The sequence below is a fragment of the Canis lupus genome, chromosome 20 (assembly GCF_011100685.1).
Source record: "Canis lupus familiaris isolate Mischka breed German Shepherd chromosome 20, alternate assembly UU_Cfam_GSD_1.0, whole genome shotgun sequence".
Taxonomy (NCBI): Eukaryota; Metazoa; Chordata; class Mammalia; order Carnivora; family Canidae; genus Canis; species Canis lupus.
The window spans coordinates 27393571-27413075 of record NC_049241.1 but is presented as its reverse complement, the minus strand read 5'-3'; the positions used below and the strand labels follow the sequence as shown (position 1 = coordinate 27413075).

Genomic DNA, 19505 nt, shown 5'->3' with positions numbered 1-19505 from the left:
TGCCAAGGAATGAAAACATCTGAGGGTATGGCTAAGTCATTGATGACGGCCTTGATTGGGGAATTCAAGGAATAGGACTGGAAGCTGCCATGTAGTGAATCCTTGCAGATGTTCTCAAGACATTTATTTGTAATTGCCCTCTTGATAAGTCTTAAGTCTTCCTACCAGGTAACTTGTTTGTGATGAGACAAGTTAAGTGATTTAATCCTGGTCACAGAGCTAAGTCCATGTTCAATTCCCTATGGCTGGTAATGGAAGAGAGGCTGATAGAGGTGGACCCGGGTTACGGAGTTATGCTAGTGGCATAGCACTTCTAGGAACAGTTCCGGAAACAGCAGCTGTTCAGAGGTGTTTGGGATTCCTGGGTCCTGGGTGAGACCACAGCAGAGGGTAGAAGTGGTCTGGGGGAAAAGAGCACTGAAGTTCAGGCTAAGAAACTGCGAGGCGAGGGTCTGACTGTGTAGGTTGCCAGTTCCAAAGTAGTTGGGGTTGAGAGGAAAACAGAGCCAGCTGCTGGGTCTGGTGTGAGTAGGATAGAGCAGCTTGGAGGTCTGAGGGCAGTGAACACAGTGAGTTGGTGGTATAGGTGGGTGGTGAGCAGCTTCAAAGAGAAAGCATTTTGAATGAGGGTGGAAAGCCCATGGTCAGGAGAGAGCAGCTGAGTGGGAAACCACGGACTTAGCGTTGGCTCCAAGTTCCTGAGGTCTATATGAATGAAGAGCCTCTAAGCCAGAGGAGGACGTCAAGAAATGCAGAATCCTCAAAACCCAAGTGTTTCATCAGCCTGGACACTGGTGAACCCGAAGGGGGTTGCTAAAGTTGTCAGGACGCCACCTACTGGCGGTCTTGACTACAGTGGTCACTTCCCTGAGGCAGTCTCAGGGTGTAGCAGCTACGCTGAGGCAGATCATTCCTTGGCAGGTTGTCCCTTTTACTTCTCACCACTAGTCTGTACAGGGGAAACTATTGCAAAGTTTTCTGAATGACCAAAGGTAACCCTCCCCCTTGACCATGTATTTCAAGGTTATGGTGGGCTGGACCAAAGTGCTACGATTCTTAATATCTTTTGTAGGCCTTCAGAAACACAAGAGTAATGCAGACCTGTGGTTTTCTACCTTTGAAACCCACGTTACTGCTTAATCAAGGTTTTCACATTTTTTTCCAGACAGAGATTGAACTTTATTCCCCCATTGCCATTGTGGAGGTGGCAGCTTTGCTACAATTTGTAATTTGTACAGCATCAGGAAAGCGGGAGATTGAGTTCCCCTCCTTTCGCTCTCCTAATCATGGGGAAACCTAGTATTCCAATTATCAGCCTATTAATCCTCTTTAGAAGACAGGTTAAAAACACCAAGGATTAATTCAAAGCTATGCAATTTACTAATTATCAGTAACCTGATCAGTTAATACCAGTGCTTGGTCGGATTACTGAAGGACTAAATGTGTTCAATCATAAACCGTGTACACCATGGCGGCACGGGGGTGGTGATGCAGAAACTAGAAGCTCCAATGCCCCTGGTGTCAGCAGGCTGTGTTGCAGCGTGACTGGGAAATGGAGCCCAGAGTCAGCCTAATCTGTCCCTTATTCCACAGAAGCTGGATAGCTGATTTTTAGTTTTCTGATGATGACCAAAAATGAGTGTTTATCTTGAAAACTAACTGGGGGAAGGGAGGGCTTGTAGGCAACCACTATGCAACTTTGTGTCCTTAGGAGGCATCGTTCGCCATCCTGGCTTTGGTTTTTTGAGCTTTTTGATCCCCACCTGTGGGAACCATGGGCCTGGACCTAAAATTTCTGACAAGGCTTTTATCGGGTTTAAAATACTCACCTGTCCATAAGGCAGACAGCATTCCATAATTATGTAATGAACGTGTATTTGTTAAAAACCTCAGTTTAATCTCCAGATCAAATACAAAAAACCTCAAATTTTCAGCTTATCCTATACAAGCTGGCTGAGGTGGCCCAATTTATTCGTCATGTGACAGGAGCTTTTCTACTAACATTCAGTGTGCTAAGACATACATGCTGTGGTATACTGCTTTCGTGTGTAGTGCTTTAGTAGTCACGAAGGTGAACTAACTGCATAAGCCTCATTTCTCCCAGCATCAGGCAGCAGGTATGGGGAGAGCTGGGACCAAAATTTGGTTTTTCTAGCTTTAGTGTAAGTGCTATGTCCCCCATTCCATATGGCCTCATTTAAAAAGCCTATGTTGGATTCTAACTTTATTTTCACCTCCAAACTGATACTTTGAAGTTAACAGTGTTCCCCTGGGATTTGTGATTACATAGAATAACTTATTAAAATGTGTAACAGACTCCAGTTTTGTATTAAAAACTACATATGCCTAGGATTAAATGTAGAGAGTTGACAGTAGCTATCCATGCCAGGTAGAGCCACAAAGCAAACCACCTTTTTTCAATTTCTGAAAAATCTTCAATTTTTTTGCAGTTAGCTTACATTATTTTTCAGAAAAAGGCAAAAAATAGGACTCCCTCACCTCAAATCCGTAGTTTCCTTTGTATTTTATTCTACTAGATCTTTATCAACTCCTGAGTTTTCAGTTTTCCTATCATGCACTGGGAATGGATAGCACTTGTTTCTTTTAGCTTCTCTTACCTGTCTTCTTCACCTATTAATTTAAGGCAGTTGGGCTGAAGTAGTGAAAGAAAAATAAAATCAAGTACATTTTAAGCAACCCAGGGGAGAGTTTTGAGAATTTCCTGTCTAAACCAAGAGTAAGCCTAAGCCTTGAATGAAAAGCCAGAATTGCTCTGTGACTGCATCGGTCCCAATGGTCTTAGAGGTGGGAGTCCAGGGAAAAGCCGGTTTTAAGAAACTGACGTTTCACTCCTACTTTTTTCCCTTTAGTGTGAACTACAATGAGTCAATTTGCTAGGAACAACTCTTGTAATTTTTAAATGGACACAAGGAACACAGAGTTCTTCTCAATGACTTGGATTTAACAAATTGCCTGGATTTTCAGGATCACAAGTCTGTAGAGTCCTTATAGTCACATTTTCTTTAAGAAATTATAGTGGATCATTGTTAAAGTTTTTAATACATAAGCATTTTTGGAAATGCATAAGTGGATATTCCTAAATGCTTAAGGCATATGCAGCACTTTCCGCGCCTGCAGGAAACTGCTCAGTGCACAGCTCCAGGCGCGTTGCTTTCCTTGCCAGGTCATCCCACAGCCCCTCCTGCAGTACCATCCTGAGGATAGTTGAGGTAATCCTGCCAACACGTTGCCATTAAGGGTGTCCTTGGCAATCGTGCTTTGATTTCCTAGCCTTATTTCTAGTCTACGTAGGCTTTTGTCATGAATGAATGTTGAATTGTATCAAATTATTTTCCATGGACTAAGAGGTTTTCTTCTCTGATGTTAACAAATGATTCCAATCAGCATATAACTAAAACACCATGTAAACTAAAAAGAGCATACTTCTCTCCCCTTCCTTCTACAGTAAAAATGCCATTTCCCATTCTAACTCAGCTCCACCAAAACTTCTATGTCAGAGTCAGGATCCAAAAGCCTGGGATCATCCCAGACTTTTTCTCACCCTCTCCCCCATTCTAATCTTGCAGCAAACCCAGCTGCCCCCCAGGTCCATGACACCAGTATCAGGCATCTCCTGCAGTCAGTGACACTTAAAAAGGTAAGTCAAATCAGGCCTTTCCTCTGCTTAAAACCTGCAGTGACTTTCTCTCCTTCTCCCAGATATTCTCCTTCTAAATGTCACCTTAGCAGAGGCCTTCTGTGACAACCCATCACACCCTACTTCACTGTCTCCTTTAATCTGGTTTTAGATTTCTTTTTTCCTAGCACTTATTCCCATTTGACTCACTGAGCTTACACTTAAGAGAAAAACAAGGAACAACTTTGTTTCTCTTACTGTGGTTGGTTGTTGGGGAAAAAAGATCCCACTGCTACTATTGACATAGGGTTTTTTTTTTTTTTTTTTTTTCCGGTAGATTCTGGAATCCAGGGTTATGTGAGCCTCCATTTTATTTGTCCTGTCTGTTGTATACTAAGTGGGAGACACTGTGTTTAGTTATGGACTACTATACTTCTAAAATTCAAGAGACTTGTACCTGTTTTACTGTTCGGATTTGAACCCAGGCACTACAGTCTCTGAGTAAGCCAGAGATGTTCAGATGACATAAAAGTGACATTATTTTAATATTTCTGGACCCCATCTTTAAAAGGTATATATATATTAATAAGAAAAAAGTAAATTGAAAGAAACAACAATGCAGTATTTATTCAGCTGAACTGGGTAAAGTAAGCTATAAAAATTCCAAATAGTTATCTCTAAAGGAAATCCCTCGTTTACGTGGTTTTACATATTAATTACTCTGGAAAGTTTTTGAACTCTGTTTAGTAGAAGATCTCCTTTCTTGATAGTTTCTTGGTACTGCCAGTTCTTGCTATCAGGTCTATAAATAAATACAAGAAAAAAATGAATTATTTACCAGTCACATTATATTCCATAACAAGAACTGACCTACTTTTAAAAGATAACACTTAAGAATGCCCCTTATTCTAACACACAAATGACACACAAACTTTGCAGTACCTGTTGGTCTCCACTATTTCATTAACTTTATCTATTTTGCAGTGTAGTCTCCCTGCAGCAATAAATCTGGAGAGCTCTCTATAATTAAGAGGAGGGGAAAAGGGCATTAGTGTGAGCCTTATACAAAATTCTTAAAAAAACATAGTGCACTAAATACATGCTTCCACTCTCTCAAGGTAACCATTTAGCTGGCTTCCAGCCTGCACTCTTGACTATGCAGCAGCTGAGAAGATCTTTGCTGGCACACTGCAGGATCTGTGGGATCATCCCAAGAGATTAAAATCACTTACTGGAAAAAGCAGCAAATTCATACTGAGTGTAGGTGTCTAAGAATGAAATCATTCATAAGCACATCTTTAGAGCTTCAGAGAAAAACTTGGAGGCAGAAAAATAAGATATCTTGGGTGTGTGTATGGGGGGTCACCTCATGATAGGAGTTCAAAATCCTTCAGAACATGGAAGGAAAAAAAGCTTCCAAATTACTTTAAGACTGAAGAATAAGGGGATGCCTGGGTGGCTCAGCGGTTTAGCACCTGCCTTCAGCCCAGGGTGTGATCCTGGAAACTCTGGATCGGGTCCCATGTCGGGCACCCTGCATGAAGCCTGCTTCTCCCTCTGCCTGTGTCTCTCACGTATAAAATCTTTAAAAATAAAGACTAAAGAATAAGCCCCAATAAATAAGGATCTGGAATGCACAGCCAGTATTAGTCTGTTGTGACAAAGATATTTCTGAATATCTATGTAGTTATGACTCAAACCTCACACATAAAAACTGACTCACTATCAAGGATGGTCTGCCAACAATGAGGAAAAAGGAACAAAAGCTGTATGAAGGGCAGACCAGATGGCTCAGCGGTTTAGCGCCGCCTTCAGCCCAGGGTGTGATCCTGGAGTCCCGGGATCAAGTCTCACGTTGGGCTCCCTGCATGGAGCCTGCTCCTGTCTCTTTCTCTCTCTCATGAATACATAAAATATTTTTAAAAACTGTATGAAGACTTTACGATGCTACCAAAGAGATTAAATGGAAAGATGATGCCTTTAACATAAAAATCATTACTCTCCCAGATTGTAAAACATCTGGATCCTAGCACATAAACACCAATAAAAAGAGACTAAATCCTAAACAAATTTCTAACAAAATCCAGGGGAAAGGGCTCATTTAGTTTTGAAGCAACCTAATTATAACAAATCCTAGAAACTATGCAAGAAAATAGAATGTCCACATAGGACTAAATAAACAACCATGTAGACAGATGAGCTTGCAAAAAAAAACAAAAACAAAAACAAAAAAAAACCAACAACAAACCAGACAAATGGCTCATTAAAACACAAAGTAGGGATCCCTGGGTGGCGCAGAGGTTTAGCGCCTGCCTTTGGCCCAGGGTGCAATCCTGGAGACCCGGGATCGAATCCCATGTCGGGTTCCCGGTGCATGGAGCCTGCTTCTCCCTCTGCCTCTCTCTCTCTCTCTGTGTGACTATCATTAAAAAAAAAAAAAAAAAAGTACATACACAAAAAAGATCAATTTCACTAAAATTCCGAGCTGTAAGGAAATGCCAGTGTACAGTGTTGAAGGTCAGAGACAAATATCATTGGATGAGAAAGTGTGTTACTTAGATTTGTGCTTTAGAAATATCAAGTATCATAACTAATTGCCCCTGGTAGTCAGTGGTGAATGACCCACTATGCCTTCTGTACCAGCTGTGTCAATGAAAAAAAAATTCTATGAAAAGGAACTAATTCTTATTACTTAAAGAATGAAAAAGCATTAAATGTTTTTAGTAAGGGTATGTGTAATTTTGGAATATCTGGTTATGAGTTTCAAAAATCTTGAAAGACAAAAAAGTTATGCTTTTGGAAGATTTTAAGCTAGAAGTCATCCTAAACTAGCACACACTTAAAACATAGTTATATTCTCCATCAAAATATATCTGGATCCAATTTTCAATTGTTTTTGAGTTATATACTGAGTGGCTTTCTAAACTTGTGTTCATTTTCCTGTACCTTAAATAGTTCCATCTCCACAGGGAGCTGCTAACTCTTTTGCAACTATTATTCTGGGGCTGAGGTTCAGAGAATCAGACAAGATTTAACCACCAGCAGCCTTCCTAATCCCACCCAAACCTAAGATGGGGAAACCTCTGAAAGGGCTCTGACTTTCCAAACAAGCTTCTAGAGACAAACTCTGATGCAAGAATGCCCTCTGCTTAGATTAGTAGGACAATACCCATCCCACTCTAAGAGCCTGACTGTGGGTATATGGATGCTGACAGCACAACTGCTGCTGCCCATGCCTAGCCTCACCAGACTTGAGGCTTTCGACAAGACTCTACACAAGTTGCTTAACTCCTTAGCCTGGCATTTAAAACACTTCTTGTCTCAGTTCCTGTATATACCGCGACACACTCTATCCAGTACAACTAGACTACTGGTTTCAAAAACATGGTCCTATATTTATTTGTGCCACTTCTTCCATTGGGAAAGCACTTTTTTCTTTAGCCTCTTACAGAAACCTTAAAAATGCAACAACATCCGGTCTAAAGGCCCACAAGGCGGCATCTGTGGATATATCAATTTCTCCGGCACTTCAGTCCAATTCAATGACTCCGAGGTATGCTCATTCTGAACTATGATAATCTGGCCACAGCTTCTTTTTTGGTTACAACAAAATTTAACTGCACATATTCTGAATATGTACTTCTCCCACACTGCACTGCCACCACCCTAGAAGCCACCATGGTATCTCCATCAGCTACTGTACTGAACAGCCCAACTAATCCCCCTGTCCCCTTGCAGTCTGTAAAGATACAGCATGAAATCATATCACTCATGCTTAAAATCCTTCAGTGGCTTTCCAAAGGACCTAGATTAAAACCCAAGCTCCGTACCATGGCCTACCAGGCCCTGCACAAATATACAACTGCCTGACTTTCCCACAACTGTCCTTCTCCAGCCGCTACCACTACACTGCAGCCATGTATCTTTCTATTTCATTTTGTAATCTCCGGAGATTAATTTCTATCCAAAATTACCTTATATATTTGTTTAGTTGCTAACTATCCCCATATAAAGACTATCAAATATTAAAGACCATGACGACAGGAACCTAAAACAATGCCAACCATACAGTAATGGGTTAGTATTTAATGAATCACTGATTAAAGGCTAAAAGTCCCATCTTTAACGTGACCAGAACCGCAGCAGCAACCAAAACCAATGAAAGCCTTACAAGAGAAAATGCGACCTTAGGACTCTTTACTATAGCAGCAGTGCAGTCCAGAAAAAAGGGACAGAACACTATTGTGTTAACTCACTTGATGCCCTTTTGTAAAATCACTTAACCATTCTACAACTCGGTTTCCCCATCTGTCAATAAAAGGGGGCACATCATGAAGGCAAAGATGACAAATGATTGTTCTAATAATATATTAACGTAATATTATTTAAACTTACTGATCGATGAATTCCACGCCAACACCAAAGGCTTCTGCCATATAGCCAAGAGTCAGTGACCTATACGATTCCAACAGCTGGCTATATGCATGGATTCTCATTTCTCTTACGTAGTATCGATAATGAGGAGCAAAAAGCCAGTCCTTTTTCATTTCCTGTTCCACAATAGCTGCAATGAAGATGACAAATTATAAGGGATAAGGTGGAGAACATATTTATAATGTAAGAATTAACAGCCTTGATTATAGACAGCTCTTAGAAATCACTAAAAAAAAAAAAAAAATTCACTAAGAAAAAGACTGAATGGTAAAACTCAGAGGATACTGATGAGCAATCCACAGAAATACAAATTACTAAATAACTACTATGTATCATTGCTCTTAATAGGATATGGCAGTAAGCCAAAAGAAAAGATCACTGCTGCCACAGAAACTAAATTTCAAAGAGCAGAGATAAATGAATAAACAAGATACTCTTAGTAACAAATTTCTGCATAGGAAATAAAAGAGTAACATGAGGACCAGGAGGAGGCCTTCCCCTGGATTGGAGTGGATAGGGAAGATCTCTGAGGAGCCAAACAGCAGGAGGTACAGAGCAATGCAAATACTGTAAAGTCTCAAGTCAGTAAGAGCCAGGCTCAGCCCCAGAAGAGAAAGGATGACAGATACAGTATAATGCAGCAAGGGGATGTGGAAGGTGAGCAAGATAAAAAATATACTTGTGTTTCTGGCTTTAACAAGAAGCAAATCCCTGGAGAAGAATTTTTGTTTTCTGGTTTTGGAGACTTTTTACTTAGGGCAGGGCAAGGGAGATTTCAGTGATAAAGTGGATTCACCTATCAGACATCCAATGAAGATACCAAGGAAACATTTAGGCATTAGTCTGGCACTCACTGGAAAGTTTGGGGCTGGAGACATGAATTTAGTAATTACTGCCATCCAGTTGTATTTGAAGACAAAATAAAGATGGTGACAAGGGCAATGACCAAGTCTGAGGCAGTCACAACAAAGGATGATGTGTTATGTCTGGGGAAAACAAGGGTGTGTTACTGTTCAAGAGAATGAAGTTGTGGCAAGATGCAGAGATTGGTCAACATCAAAAGACGTTAAGACAAGTAAGGAAACACATGGTTTAGCAACATGGAAACTGATAGCCTTAAAAATGAGAGGATGCTCCTTCTCACAAATGATAAAAGAAATACATAAATGTCAAGTCATTATGCTGTACAGCTTTAACTTCTACAATGTTATCTGTCAGATCTCAGTAAACTGGAAAAAAAAAAAAAGCAAGAAAACCTATGGAAGAGAATGGGAAGAAAAATGTTTCTTGGTCATGGTGAGGATGTCACATTCATAAGCCGAACATAAAACTCTTCTATCACTTATGTGCCATTAAAAAAAGACTCAATAAAAACTATCCTTGGAAACAAGCAAGAAATGAGTAAAATATTATTCTTCTCCTCTCAGATTGGTAGGGGAAAGGCTCTCTTCAAATGATGTAAATTGAAGGGTGCCTGGCTCAGAGGAGCAGGTGATTATTGATCCTAAGGTCATGAGTTTGAGTCCCACATTGAGTGTAGAGATTACTTAAAAATAAAATCTTTAAAAAGAACTGATGTAAATTGAGAGAAACTGGAACTATACATAAAAATAAATCACGGGATGTATTATACAATACGGAATATAGTCAGTAAGGTATGATCTTTGTATGGTGACAGATGGTAACTAGGTTATAAGGTAATCATTTTATAATATATATAAATATCAAATTGCTGTGTTGTACACCCAAAGCTGACACTTCAATTAAAAAATTGTGCAAATGTAAATTAGCACAATATTTCTGGAGGGCAACGGTGATCAAGATGTAATGTATTTACACTTTGTAAAATTCACCTTCTTGGTTTTCCTAAGGAAGTTAAGTGGAAGTAGAAAAGATGAATTATAACACAATGTTCAAAACAAAGTTGCTCACAAAGGAGAAAAATAACATATTTTTTTAGCAGTAAAGTCTAAATTCTAGCACATCCAACACACTGAAATAGAAGGTCTTTTAAAAGGATAACTAGAAGCTCCAAGGAGCTCCACCTGTTTGATCTGCCACTACATACACAGTGTCTGATACATGACAGCTACTTAAAAATACTTACTGACTCAATGACTATTTTTATAGAGTCATGAAACGATATTTGCATTATATTATGAAGAGAGAAAAGCTACCTGGAAAACAGCATGTAAAATACACCCACATATGTTTAATAGTGTTACGTGCTTGTATCTCCAGATACAAATGTCTCTGAAGGACACGCTTGAAACTTGATAGTGGGAGTCACCTCTAGAGAAAAGAACCCTGGCAATCACTAGTTAGCAAAGAGCCTTTGTCGTCTTTATAGGACACTGGGTAAAATTTTTCCATGTGTACATATAACCTTGGGTTTTTTGGTATATTGTTTTCCATTTCTTAAAGCACGTGTAAATGAACAAAAGGTTTGGAAAAATATGTAACAAAATTTCAAAATGGTTATCATCTCTGGAAGAATTCTGTGAGCAAACGTGTTATAGATCTGGGAGCAGGACTTTTTCAATTTATTTTTAATTTTCAAAGCAGGGATCCCTGGGTGGTGCAGCGGTTTAGCGCCTGCCTTTGGCCCAGGGCGCGATCCTGGAGACCCGGGATCGAATCCCACATCAGGCTCCCGGTGCATGGAGCCTGCTTCTCCCTCTGCCTGTGTCTCTGCCTCTCTCTCTCTCTCTCTCTCTGTGACTATCATAAATAAATAAAAAGTTCAAAAAAAATTTTTTCAAAGCAATCGGGTTTTACCTAGGAAAGGATGCAGTTTCCTTTTTCAAATGAAATATATTAAAGTACACATACTACAACTATTTGGGGAAGGAAAAAGGCTTACAAAAGGAAGTAAACAAAAAAAAAAAAAAGGAAGTAAACCCTACAGGTCTCCCTACACTAGAGGGAATAAATGATATGAATAATCATGACTCTGCCATAAAAGAAAATCTAACTATCCTGTCTTCTGCATTTAAAATTTCTGAGAAACATAAATTTGGTAGAGAGAAAAATTTCATCCATCGTGTTCAAATAAAAGATTGCTATCAGAAATGGGAAGAGTGGGATCCCTAGGTGGCGCAGCGGTTTGGCGCCTGCCTTTGGCCTAGGGCGCGATCCTGGAGACCCAGGATCGAATCCCACATCGGGCTCCCGGTGCATGGAGCCTGCTTCTCCCTCTGCCTGTGTCTCTGCCTCTCTCTCTCTCTCTCTGTGACTATCATAAAAAAAAAAAAAAAAAAAAAAAAAAAAAATTAAAAAAAAAAGAAATGGGAAGAGTAGGAAGAGGTTAATACCTTAAAACAATTCAAAAGGTTTCCCAAAGCCATGAATTTCATATACAAGGATACCATTTTTTCCCCTCAGTTTTAAATTATGTAATTAATACAACAGATTTGCACAAGCACTCAATAATATATAGGCAATGAGCTACTGTCAAGTTCGTTATGAAGATTAAAAAAACAAAAAACATTCTGCTCCCAATACCAGTTAGGAGAAGGGACAAACTGTTAAGACAGAATCACAAAATAATGTAGTATTTTAAAAATGGGGCATTTAACCAAAAAGCACACAAAGGAAGTTCAACATCAGAGAGATGAGTCAGAGAAATGTCAATCAAAACCACCAGATACCACTTCACACCCACCAAGATGCCTATAATCAAAGACACAACAAGCACGGGATGTGAGGAGACAAACACACACACTGCTGGTGGGGTGTAACTGCTTTAGAAAACAGGTTAGCAGTTCCTCAAAAAGTTAATCGAAGCGTTACCATATGACCCAGCAGCTCCACTACTAAATATATACACACCTAAGAGAACTGAAACCATAGGTCTACACAAAAAGTACACAAGTGTTCTATACAGCGAGAAAGGGGAGACAATCCAGATATCCATCAATGGATAAAGGGATTTTTAAAATGTTGGTGTATTGAGCAGCCCAGGTAGCTCAGCAGTTTAACACCGCCTTCAGCCCAGGGCCTGATCCTGGAGACCCGAGATCGAGTCCCATGTCCGGCTCCCTGCATGGAGACTGCTTCTTCCTCTGTGTCTCTGCCTCTCTCACTGGGTCTCTCATGAATAAATAAATCTTAAAAAAAAAAAAAATGTGGTATATCCATACAATGGAGCATCATCTGCAAAAACTACATGGAGCACTAATACATGCCACAACAGAGGACCCATGGAAGTGTTAGGGAAAAGAAACCAGGCACAAAATGCCACAAAGATATGATGCCATTCATATCAGTTGTCAGAGTAAGAAGATGCAAATCCATGGAGATAGACCAGTGGTAGCTGGGGGAGGAATGGGAACTGACTGCTCAATGGGTACAGATTTCCTTTTTGCAGTGAATATGTTCAGGAATTAGTGATGATGACTGCACAACCTCATCAAGATAATAAGGCCACCAAATTTTACACTTGAAACCGGTGAACTTTATGTAATTTATATCTCAATAAAAAGAGGGGGCATAAAATAAAAGCTCCCCAGGAATGCAGGGAAGGGATTCATTCTGACTGAAGGAAGAAGGTTAAGAGCCCCACATCTGAGCAGAGTAATGACCAGGCAAGCAGCAAGCATAAAAAAGGATGAACAATAATTCTGCAATATGATCTCATGTGCAAATGCACCTGTGTATAAATATGAGATGAGGCCAAGCAGGTGACTCATCATGCCTAAAGGGCCTTCTTCCCACATACAGAGGGATAGTATGAATTCTCAGGAAACAGCCTTTTATGCATGGAGTAAGCACTCCTTAAACACAGGCAAAAACCTGCTTAAAAACAGAATATGCACGAGGGTGCTTGGATGGCTCAGTTGGTTAAGAGTCTCTTTGTTTCTGCTCAAGTCATGATCTCAGGGTCCTGAGATCAAGTCCCATATCTGCCTCCACATTCATTGTGGAGGCAGCTTGAGATTCTCTATCTCCCTCTCCTTCTGCCCCTCCCCCTGCTCACTAAAATAAATAAATCTTAGAAAAAATATTTTTTTAAACAAACCTTTAACAGTGTTAACATCAATCTTACCTCTCGGGCCATATAAAAACAAGTCACAGTCTGCTAACCCCCTCTTTTTCTTTTTTAAGATTTTATTTATTCATGAGAAACCCAGAGAGAGGCAGAGACCTAGGCAGAGGGAGAAGCACGCTCCAGCAGGGAGCCTGATGTGGGATTCGATCCTGGACTCCAGAATCACACTGTCGGCCGAAGGCAGGCACTAAACCGCTGAGCCACCCCAGGGATCCCCACTAAGCCCCTCTTCTAAAAAAAAGGGGGCGGGGGCAAAACATTTAGCCACACTAACCAAAGACCTGCAGCAAAGACTTGCACAGTATATTTGTCACAGATGTGAAGAGACATCTTTGTTATCTGCATACAGGATCAGAATTAAGACAAGACAGATCACTGAAATGAGCAGCTCTATCCTTACCTAAAGACTGGAAGAAAACAGAGTAACGACACTCATAGAGTGAAAATAGGTATTGCCGGACCGCTGGAAGGCTGTGCAGCACCTCAAGGATCTCGGCTCCTTTAATCACCTACAAATAAAAAAAACAAAAAAACCCCAAATGTACACTTTCATGTTTATTTAGGATAGAAAAGCCTAGAGTAATTTCTAAATAGAAGTATTAAAGATTTAGTCATTACCTTTTCCCTGAGATCTGGTCTTTCTAAAGCAATCATGCTGACATAGACCGTGTAAGTCACAAAGGTCTTATAATCCATAAGTTCATAGGATGTGAATGTTGAAACTGTGTCAAGGAAGAGTTCAGCTGCCTGTTTGAAATCACGAATAGCCACACAATAAAGACCTTGATAAACTTTTAGGCGGTTTCTCCTGTCCCAATCTCCTCCTTCCTCTATTAAGCTATAAATAAAAAATAGTAAGGTCACAATCTAGAAACTGACAAGGCCACTTTTTTAAAGTTTTGTGTTATTTTCAAACAGAAAACAACTTGAGCTACAAGGAAATATTTAAAGAAAATATTTTACTAAATAAGCACATCAATTATCTGACCTAATTTACTAGTTGTAAATAAAACAAGCCAATTTCTTACATTGGTTTCTTTTTTTTTTAGTGTAATTTATAGGGAATATATTGCCATCATTAAAAAATACCTTTTGGCCTTTTCTGTGTTTCGTGTGATGAGATCATTGTCCATATAAAATAATCCAATCCTAAGAAGATAGAACACAATATCCAGACGGTGACCCAGAGCCACAGTTTTGTCATATGTCTTGCGAAAGGCTGTCAGAGCACCATCCTGTCAAGAGAACCAAGGCAACGGGTGAGAAAAGGTTAAAAGTTTCAAACACTATCAGCTGTCTGGAATTCTCTTAGGAAGAGATACAGGGAAAACGTAGGAGTAGGGATAAAATAAGATACCCATGAACTGATAACTGTGGAAGCAGGTAACCACTGCATGGGGATTCATTATACTTTTCTCTCCACTTGTATAAAATATAAAAAATACATCAGACATACTTAAGCATATACTTAACATTCTAAAAAATAATATACGAAAAACATTCACAATCTATTCATAATCGTTTCAACATTCTTTCTTCCACATATTCAGCATTTTTTTCTCTTAGTCACTGACTATGAGAATACAAAGTAGGATTTAAAAACACTGGTCTGTCAAAGTATGTAGAATAAAATGTTCCTACTGCTTTAAAAAACACAAACATGAATAAAATCATTTGACTATGTAATACTTCTTAGTATGCGTCTGGGTTTGTTTTATAGAAGTTATACCTCATAAGTAATATGGGCTCGCAAGACAGTAATGGGCACAGCTGACACACAGATCTTCGTTTCTAAATACACCTCCCCCCACACACTAAAACCAAGGATCCTTGGAGAAATGGATGATTCCAGGTTTGGAGAGTAAAAATAACAGGTGAGCCTATAATAGCCAGCTATATGAGAAAATAAGGAAGACCAAGGAGATGTCCAACAAAGAAGCCTTCTTGAAGGAGCTCCCACTAACACGCCTGTAACAAGATGAGCACCATGAAAGAGTAATGACTGTGATCAGTGGTAACACAGTGAATGATAAAAATCCATTAGGTAACAGTAAATAATATACCTCAGATGAGAGTAAACAGGAATAAAAAAAAGAAAGCTCTTCTTTTTTAGAAAAATGCAACTTAATAAACATGGAAAATGACATGGGCACATCACCAATTTATAACTCCTAATGCTGACTCAAGCACGTCCTTGTTGAAATTCCTCAAATCCAAGAAAACCACACAAACTAGGAGCTGTTTTCTTTTTAAGATTTATTCATTCATTTGCAAGAATATATATAGGAGAGAGAGAGAATCCTCAAGCTGAGTCCCCGCTGAGTGCAAAGTGAGTCATGGGGTTGTGGGGCTCAATCTCACCAACCATCATCATAACCTTGTCCCACCAATTGAATTTCCCAGAATATACCCTAGAGAACATTAGCATTTATCTCCCAGGAGACACATTCAATCAAATTTCTACAAAAGTGTCTTGTACAAGCAAATACAGCTGAAAACAAACCTACGTGTCCATCAACAGCTGAAGAGGTAAGCAAACTGGCACAGCCCTACAACAGACTACTGGCTAGCAGTTAACCAGAATCAGCAAGATTCATGTACATTAACGTGGAAAGATCCTGATACAATGCTGCATGAAAAAGTAAATGGGAACACCTGAGTACAGTATGGTCTCACTTTAAAAAAAAACAAAACATTTTTGGTGTTTGTTTGTTTTAAAGTAATATCCACATAGGGCTCACAGCCATGACTCCAAGACCAAGGGGTCACAAGCTCCTCTGACCAAGCCAGCTGGGTGCCCCTAAAAACAATTTTTAAAAACACAATACTACCTAATTTATGTGCTTGTAAATGTACAATAAAACTAAAAGGTTACCTTGAGGTGCTAGGAAATAAAAATCAAGTAGAACTTCAGCATTATCTGTAATGTTCAGTTTCTTATAATGAGACTATTACTTGTAGAGATAATTCTTCAAATTCAGCAGAAGCAATGCTTCCCGCCAAGGTGAGAAAAGTGTGCACCACTGAGAATGATCCCACCTTTGTAACAGCAGGAAACCAACAAAAATCTCTGCAAGTGCCCTTAAGGTCTTACTGGCATGGACACAGCACAGAACACACACACCTGGCCAGGAAGGGGGGGGGGGGGGGGTAGCAAGAAAATCGACTTTTTGTCACTCATTTTTGTGCTGCTGCATTAGGCCAGGTGAGCACATTACCTCTGCAATTATTTTTTAAAAAGAAGGTAATTTTTAAATTTTTTTTAAGATAAATTTTTTCTTAAAGATGTTATTTATAGGGGATGCCTGGTGGCTCAGGGGTTGAGCCCAGGGCGTGATCCTGGAGACCTGTGATCGAGTCCCGCATCTGGCTCTCTGCATGGAGCCTGCTTCTCCTTCTGCCTGTGTCTCTGCCTCTCTCTCTCTCTGTCTCTGTGTGTCTCTGAGTCATGAATAAATAAATTAAATCTTTAAAAACAAAAAAAAAATGTTATTTATTTGGGCAGCGCGGGTGGCTCAGCGGTTTGGCGCCGCCTTCAGCCCAGGGCGTGATCCTGGAGACCCGGGATCGAGTCCTGCGTCGGGCTCCCTGCATGGAGCCTGCTTCTCTCTCTCTCTCTCTCTCTGGGTCTCTAGTGAATAAGTAAGTAAAATATTAAAAAAAAAAAAAAAAAAAAAGACGCTATTTATTTAGTAGGGACCGAGCGCCTGATCGGGAGGAGAGGGAGAAGCGGGCGCCCCCGGAAGCCGGTGTCCCGCGCGAGCCCCACGGAGACGCGCGCCACGGCCACTCACCTTGTCGCCGACGCGGCACAGGTACTCGGCCTTGGCCATCATGGCGTCCCGGATCTCGCTCTCCCCCAGGTTCTTCTCCGCGTCTTCCAGCTCCTCGTCCAAACGCTTCAACTCGTCCTCGTTGGCCTTCCTCATTTTATTGAGCAGGTCCGTGTCCAGCTGCCAGTCGAGGGATTTGCACAGGGCTTCGTAGTAGGGAGCCATGTCTGAGAGCCAGAGAGGGCGGCCCCGACTTACCCACGGGCGGGGGCGGGGGCGGCGCCGGCGCCCCCTCGCCCCCCCACCCCCCGCCCCCCGGGGCTCCTCGCACGCGGCTCCCGCTCCCGTCCGGGCAGCCCGGGCACCGCCTGCCGGGGAGGCCCGCACGGCCAGAGCCTTCCCCCCGCCGTCCCCCCCCCCCCCCCCCCCCGGGGCCAGCCCAGGCCTAGGCCGCTGACTCGGCGCTCCCGCGGGCCTCACTGTTGTCGCGGACGGCCGCCATCAGCTCGTCGCGCACGGCCGCGTCCCCGCGGTGCTCGGGCAGGCTGAGCAGGAAGCGCAGCTGCGCGATGCGCAGGTCGGGGTTCTTGGGCAGCCCCTCCTCCTCCAGGTTCTCCAGCGGCATCGCGGCGGCGGCGCGGACTGCGGCTCGGCGCTCTGCGGCTCGGCGCGGGGCCGCGGCGTCTGCGGCAGCGGCAGTGGCAGCGGCAGCGGCAGCGGAAGCGGAAGCGGGAGGAGTCGCGACGGCGCCCGGCCGCCTCCGGCCCGGCTTCCGGCCGGCCCCGGGTGGGCCTCCGCCGGCAGCGCCCCCTGCTGGACATGCTTGGACCGCCCGGCGCGGCCTGCGCGCCGGCGCCCCCGTGTGGCTTTCCCTCGCTCGGTGCCAGGATCCGGGCTCGGGCCGACTCCCGGACCCGCTCGCTCGCTCCACGCTTAGCTAGTCCGTCTTTCTGCTCGTAAACGTCTAGGGGCCGGCGGGCTTTTGAAATTCTTGAAAACATCATCATCGGGGATCCCTGGGTGGCTCATCCACCACATAGTGTAGATACCTTTCCATGCCAATAAATACGGATTGACATCATCACCTCTAATGACCTCATAGGGCTCCACTGTGTTTATGTACCAAATTTTGTCTCATCAATCTTTAACTGCTATCAATCTGGGTAACTATTATGTCTTCAGTCTCATAAATACCATAGTGTTAATCATCTATGTACATATGTTTTCACAATTATACAAACATCTCTTTTTTAAGATTTATTTATTTATTTATTTATTTGAGAGAGAGAGAGAGAGAGAGAGAGAGAATGAGCAGGGGGAGGGGCAGAGGGAAAGGGAGAGAGAATCCTTAGCAGACTCCCTGATGAGCATATGGAGTCTGATGTGGGGCTCGATCCCAGGACCCTGAGATGATGACCTGAGCCAAAACCAAGAGTCAGATGTTTAACCAACTGAGCCACCCAGGTGCTCCTGTACAATCATTTCTTAACCCAAATCCCTAGAGGTGTCATTTCTGAATAAGAAGGTCTTGGGGGTCCCTGGGTGGCTCAGCAGTTTAGCTCCTGCCTTCGGCTCAGGGCATGATCCTGGAGTCCCTGGATCGAGTCCCACATCGGGCTCCCTGCATGGAGCCTGCTTCTCCCTCGGCCTGTGTCTCTGCCTCTCTCTCTTTCTGTGTCTCTCAGGAATAAATAAATAAAATCTTTAAAAAAAAAAAAAAAAAAAGAAGGTCTTAAGCACTTTGTATTTTGACATATTACATAAGGATTATATAAATTATTTTTCCAAAAAACGATATAACAATTTATATTCTGGCCAATATAAAAAAGAGGAAATGTCTCTCTCTTTGCCAGTACACTTTTATCAACCATTTCAAGCTTTGACAATTATAACAATGTTGTTTATCCTTTACATTCATTATCATAAGGTTGAATTCTTTTCACATTTCTACTATGTATATTTCCTCTTAAGAAATGCCTGTGGGACTCTTGGGTGGCTCAGTGGTTGAGCGTCTGCCTTCAGCTCAGGTCATGATCCTGGGGTCCTGGAATCCAATCCTGCATCAGGCCCCCCATAGGCAGCCTGCTTCTCCCTCTGCTTGTGTCCTTGCCTCTCTGTTTCTGTGTCTCTCATGAATAAATAAATAAAATCTTTAAGAAAAAAGAAATGCCTGTTTTGCTTTGTCAATTCCTCTATGGAATTTTCTTACTAATTTGTAAGCGCTCTTCATATTTTAAGGATACTAACTGCTTGTCAAGTGTTGCAAATTTCCTCCTGGTTATTTTTTTTTTACATTTTATGAAATTTTTTCAACATAAATATTCAATGTTTATATAGTTAAATTTATCTTCCTTTTCCTTTATGGTCTCTGTTCTTACTGTCAAGTCTTAGTAAGATCTTTCCAACATCATGGTTTGAAAATTATTAACCCGTGTTTCCTCTAATATATTTCTTTCTTTCTCTTTCTTTTGTCTTTTCTTTCTTCAAATGCTTTAATCTTTGATCCATCTGGAATATATGTCTAAAGAATATGGTATGTCATATTTAAAATGTTTTTACAATTTACTAGTCAAAAATATACATATATATATATATACACAGTATAACCATA

General features: G+C 41.5%; 1 protein-coding gene across 1 annotated transcript in view; it reads right to left on the bottom strand.

Moving 5' to 3' along the window:
• Window positions 1–4238: 4238 nt before the first annotated feature.
• Window positions 4239–19505, bottom strand: part of PSMD6 (proteasome 26S subunit, non-ATPase 6) — a 54905-nt gene continuing 39638 nt past the window's right edge. Inside the window, exons 4-11 of the mRNA XM_038565261.1 lie at window positions 17375–17831; window positions 16916–17121; window positions 14211–14356; window positions 13740–13959; window positions 13522–13630; window positions 8033–8201; window positions 4580–4657; window positions 4239–4439 (exon numbers count right to left, since the gene is read on the bottom strand). Of these exons, the coding sequence (XP_038421189.1) occupies window positions 4343–4439; window positions 4580–4657; window positions 8033–8201; window positions 13522–13630; window positions 13740–13959; window positions 14211–14356; window positions 16916–17121; window positions 17375–17831 (1482 nt within the window). The 3' untranslated portion in view covers window positions 4239–4342. The remainder of the gene's footprint in view (window positions 4440–4579; window positions 4658–8032; window positions 8202–13521; window positions 13631–13739; window positions 13960–14210; window positions 14357–16915; window positions 17122–17374; window positions 17832–19505) is intronic.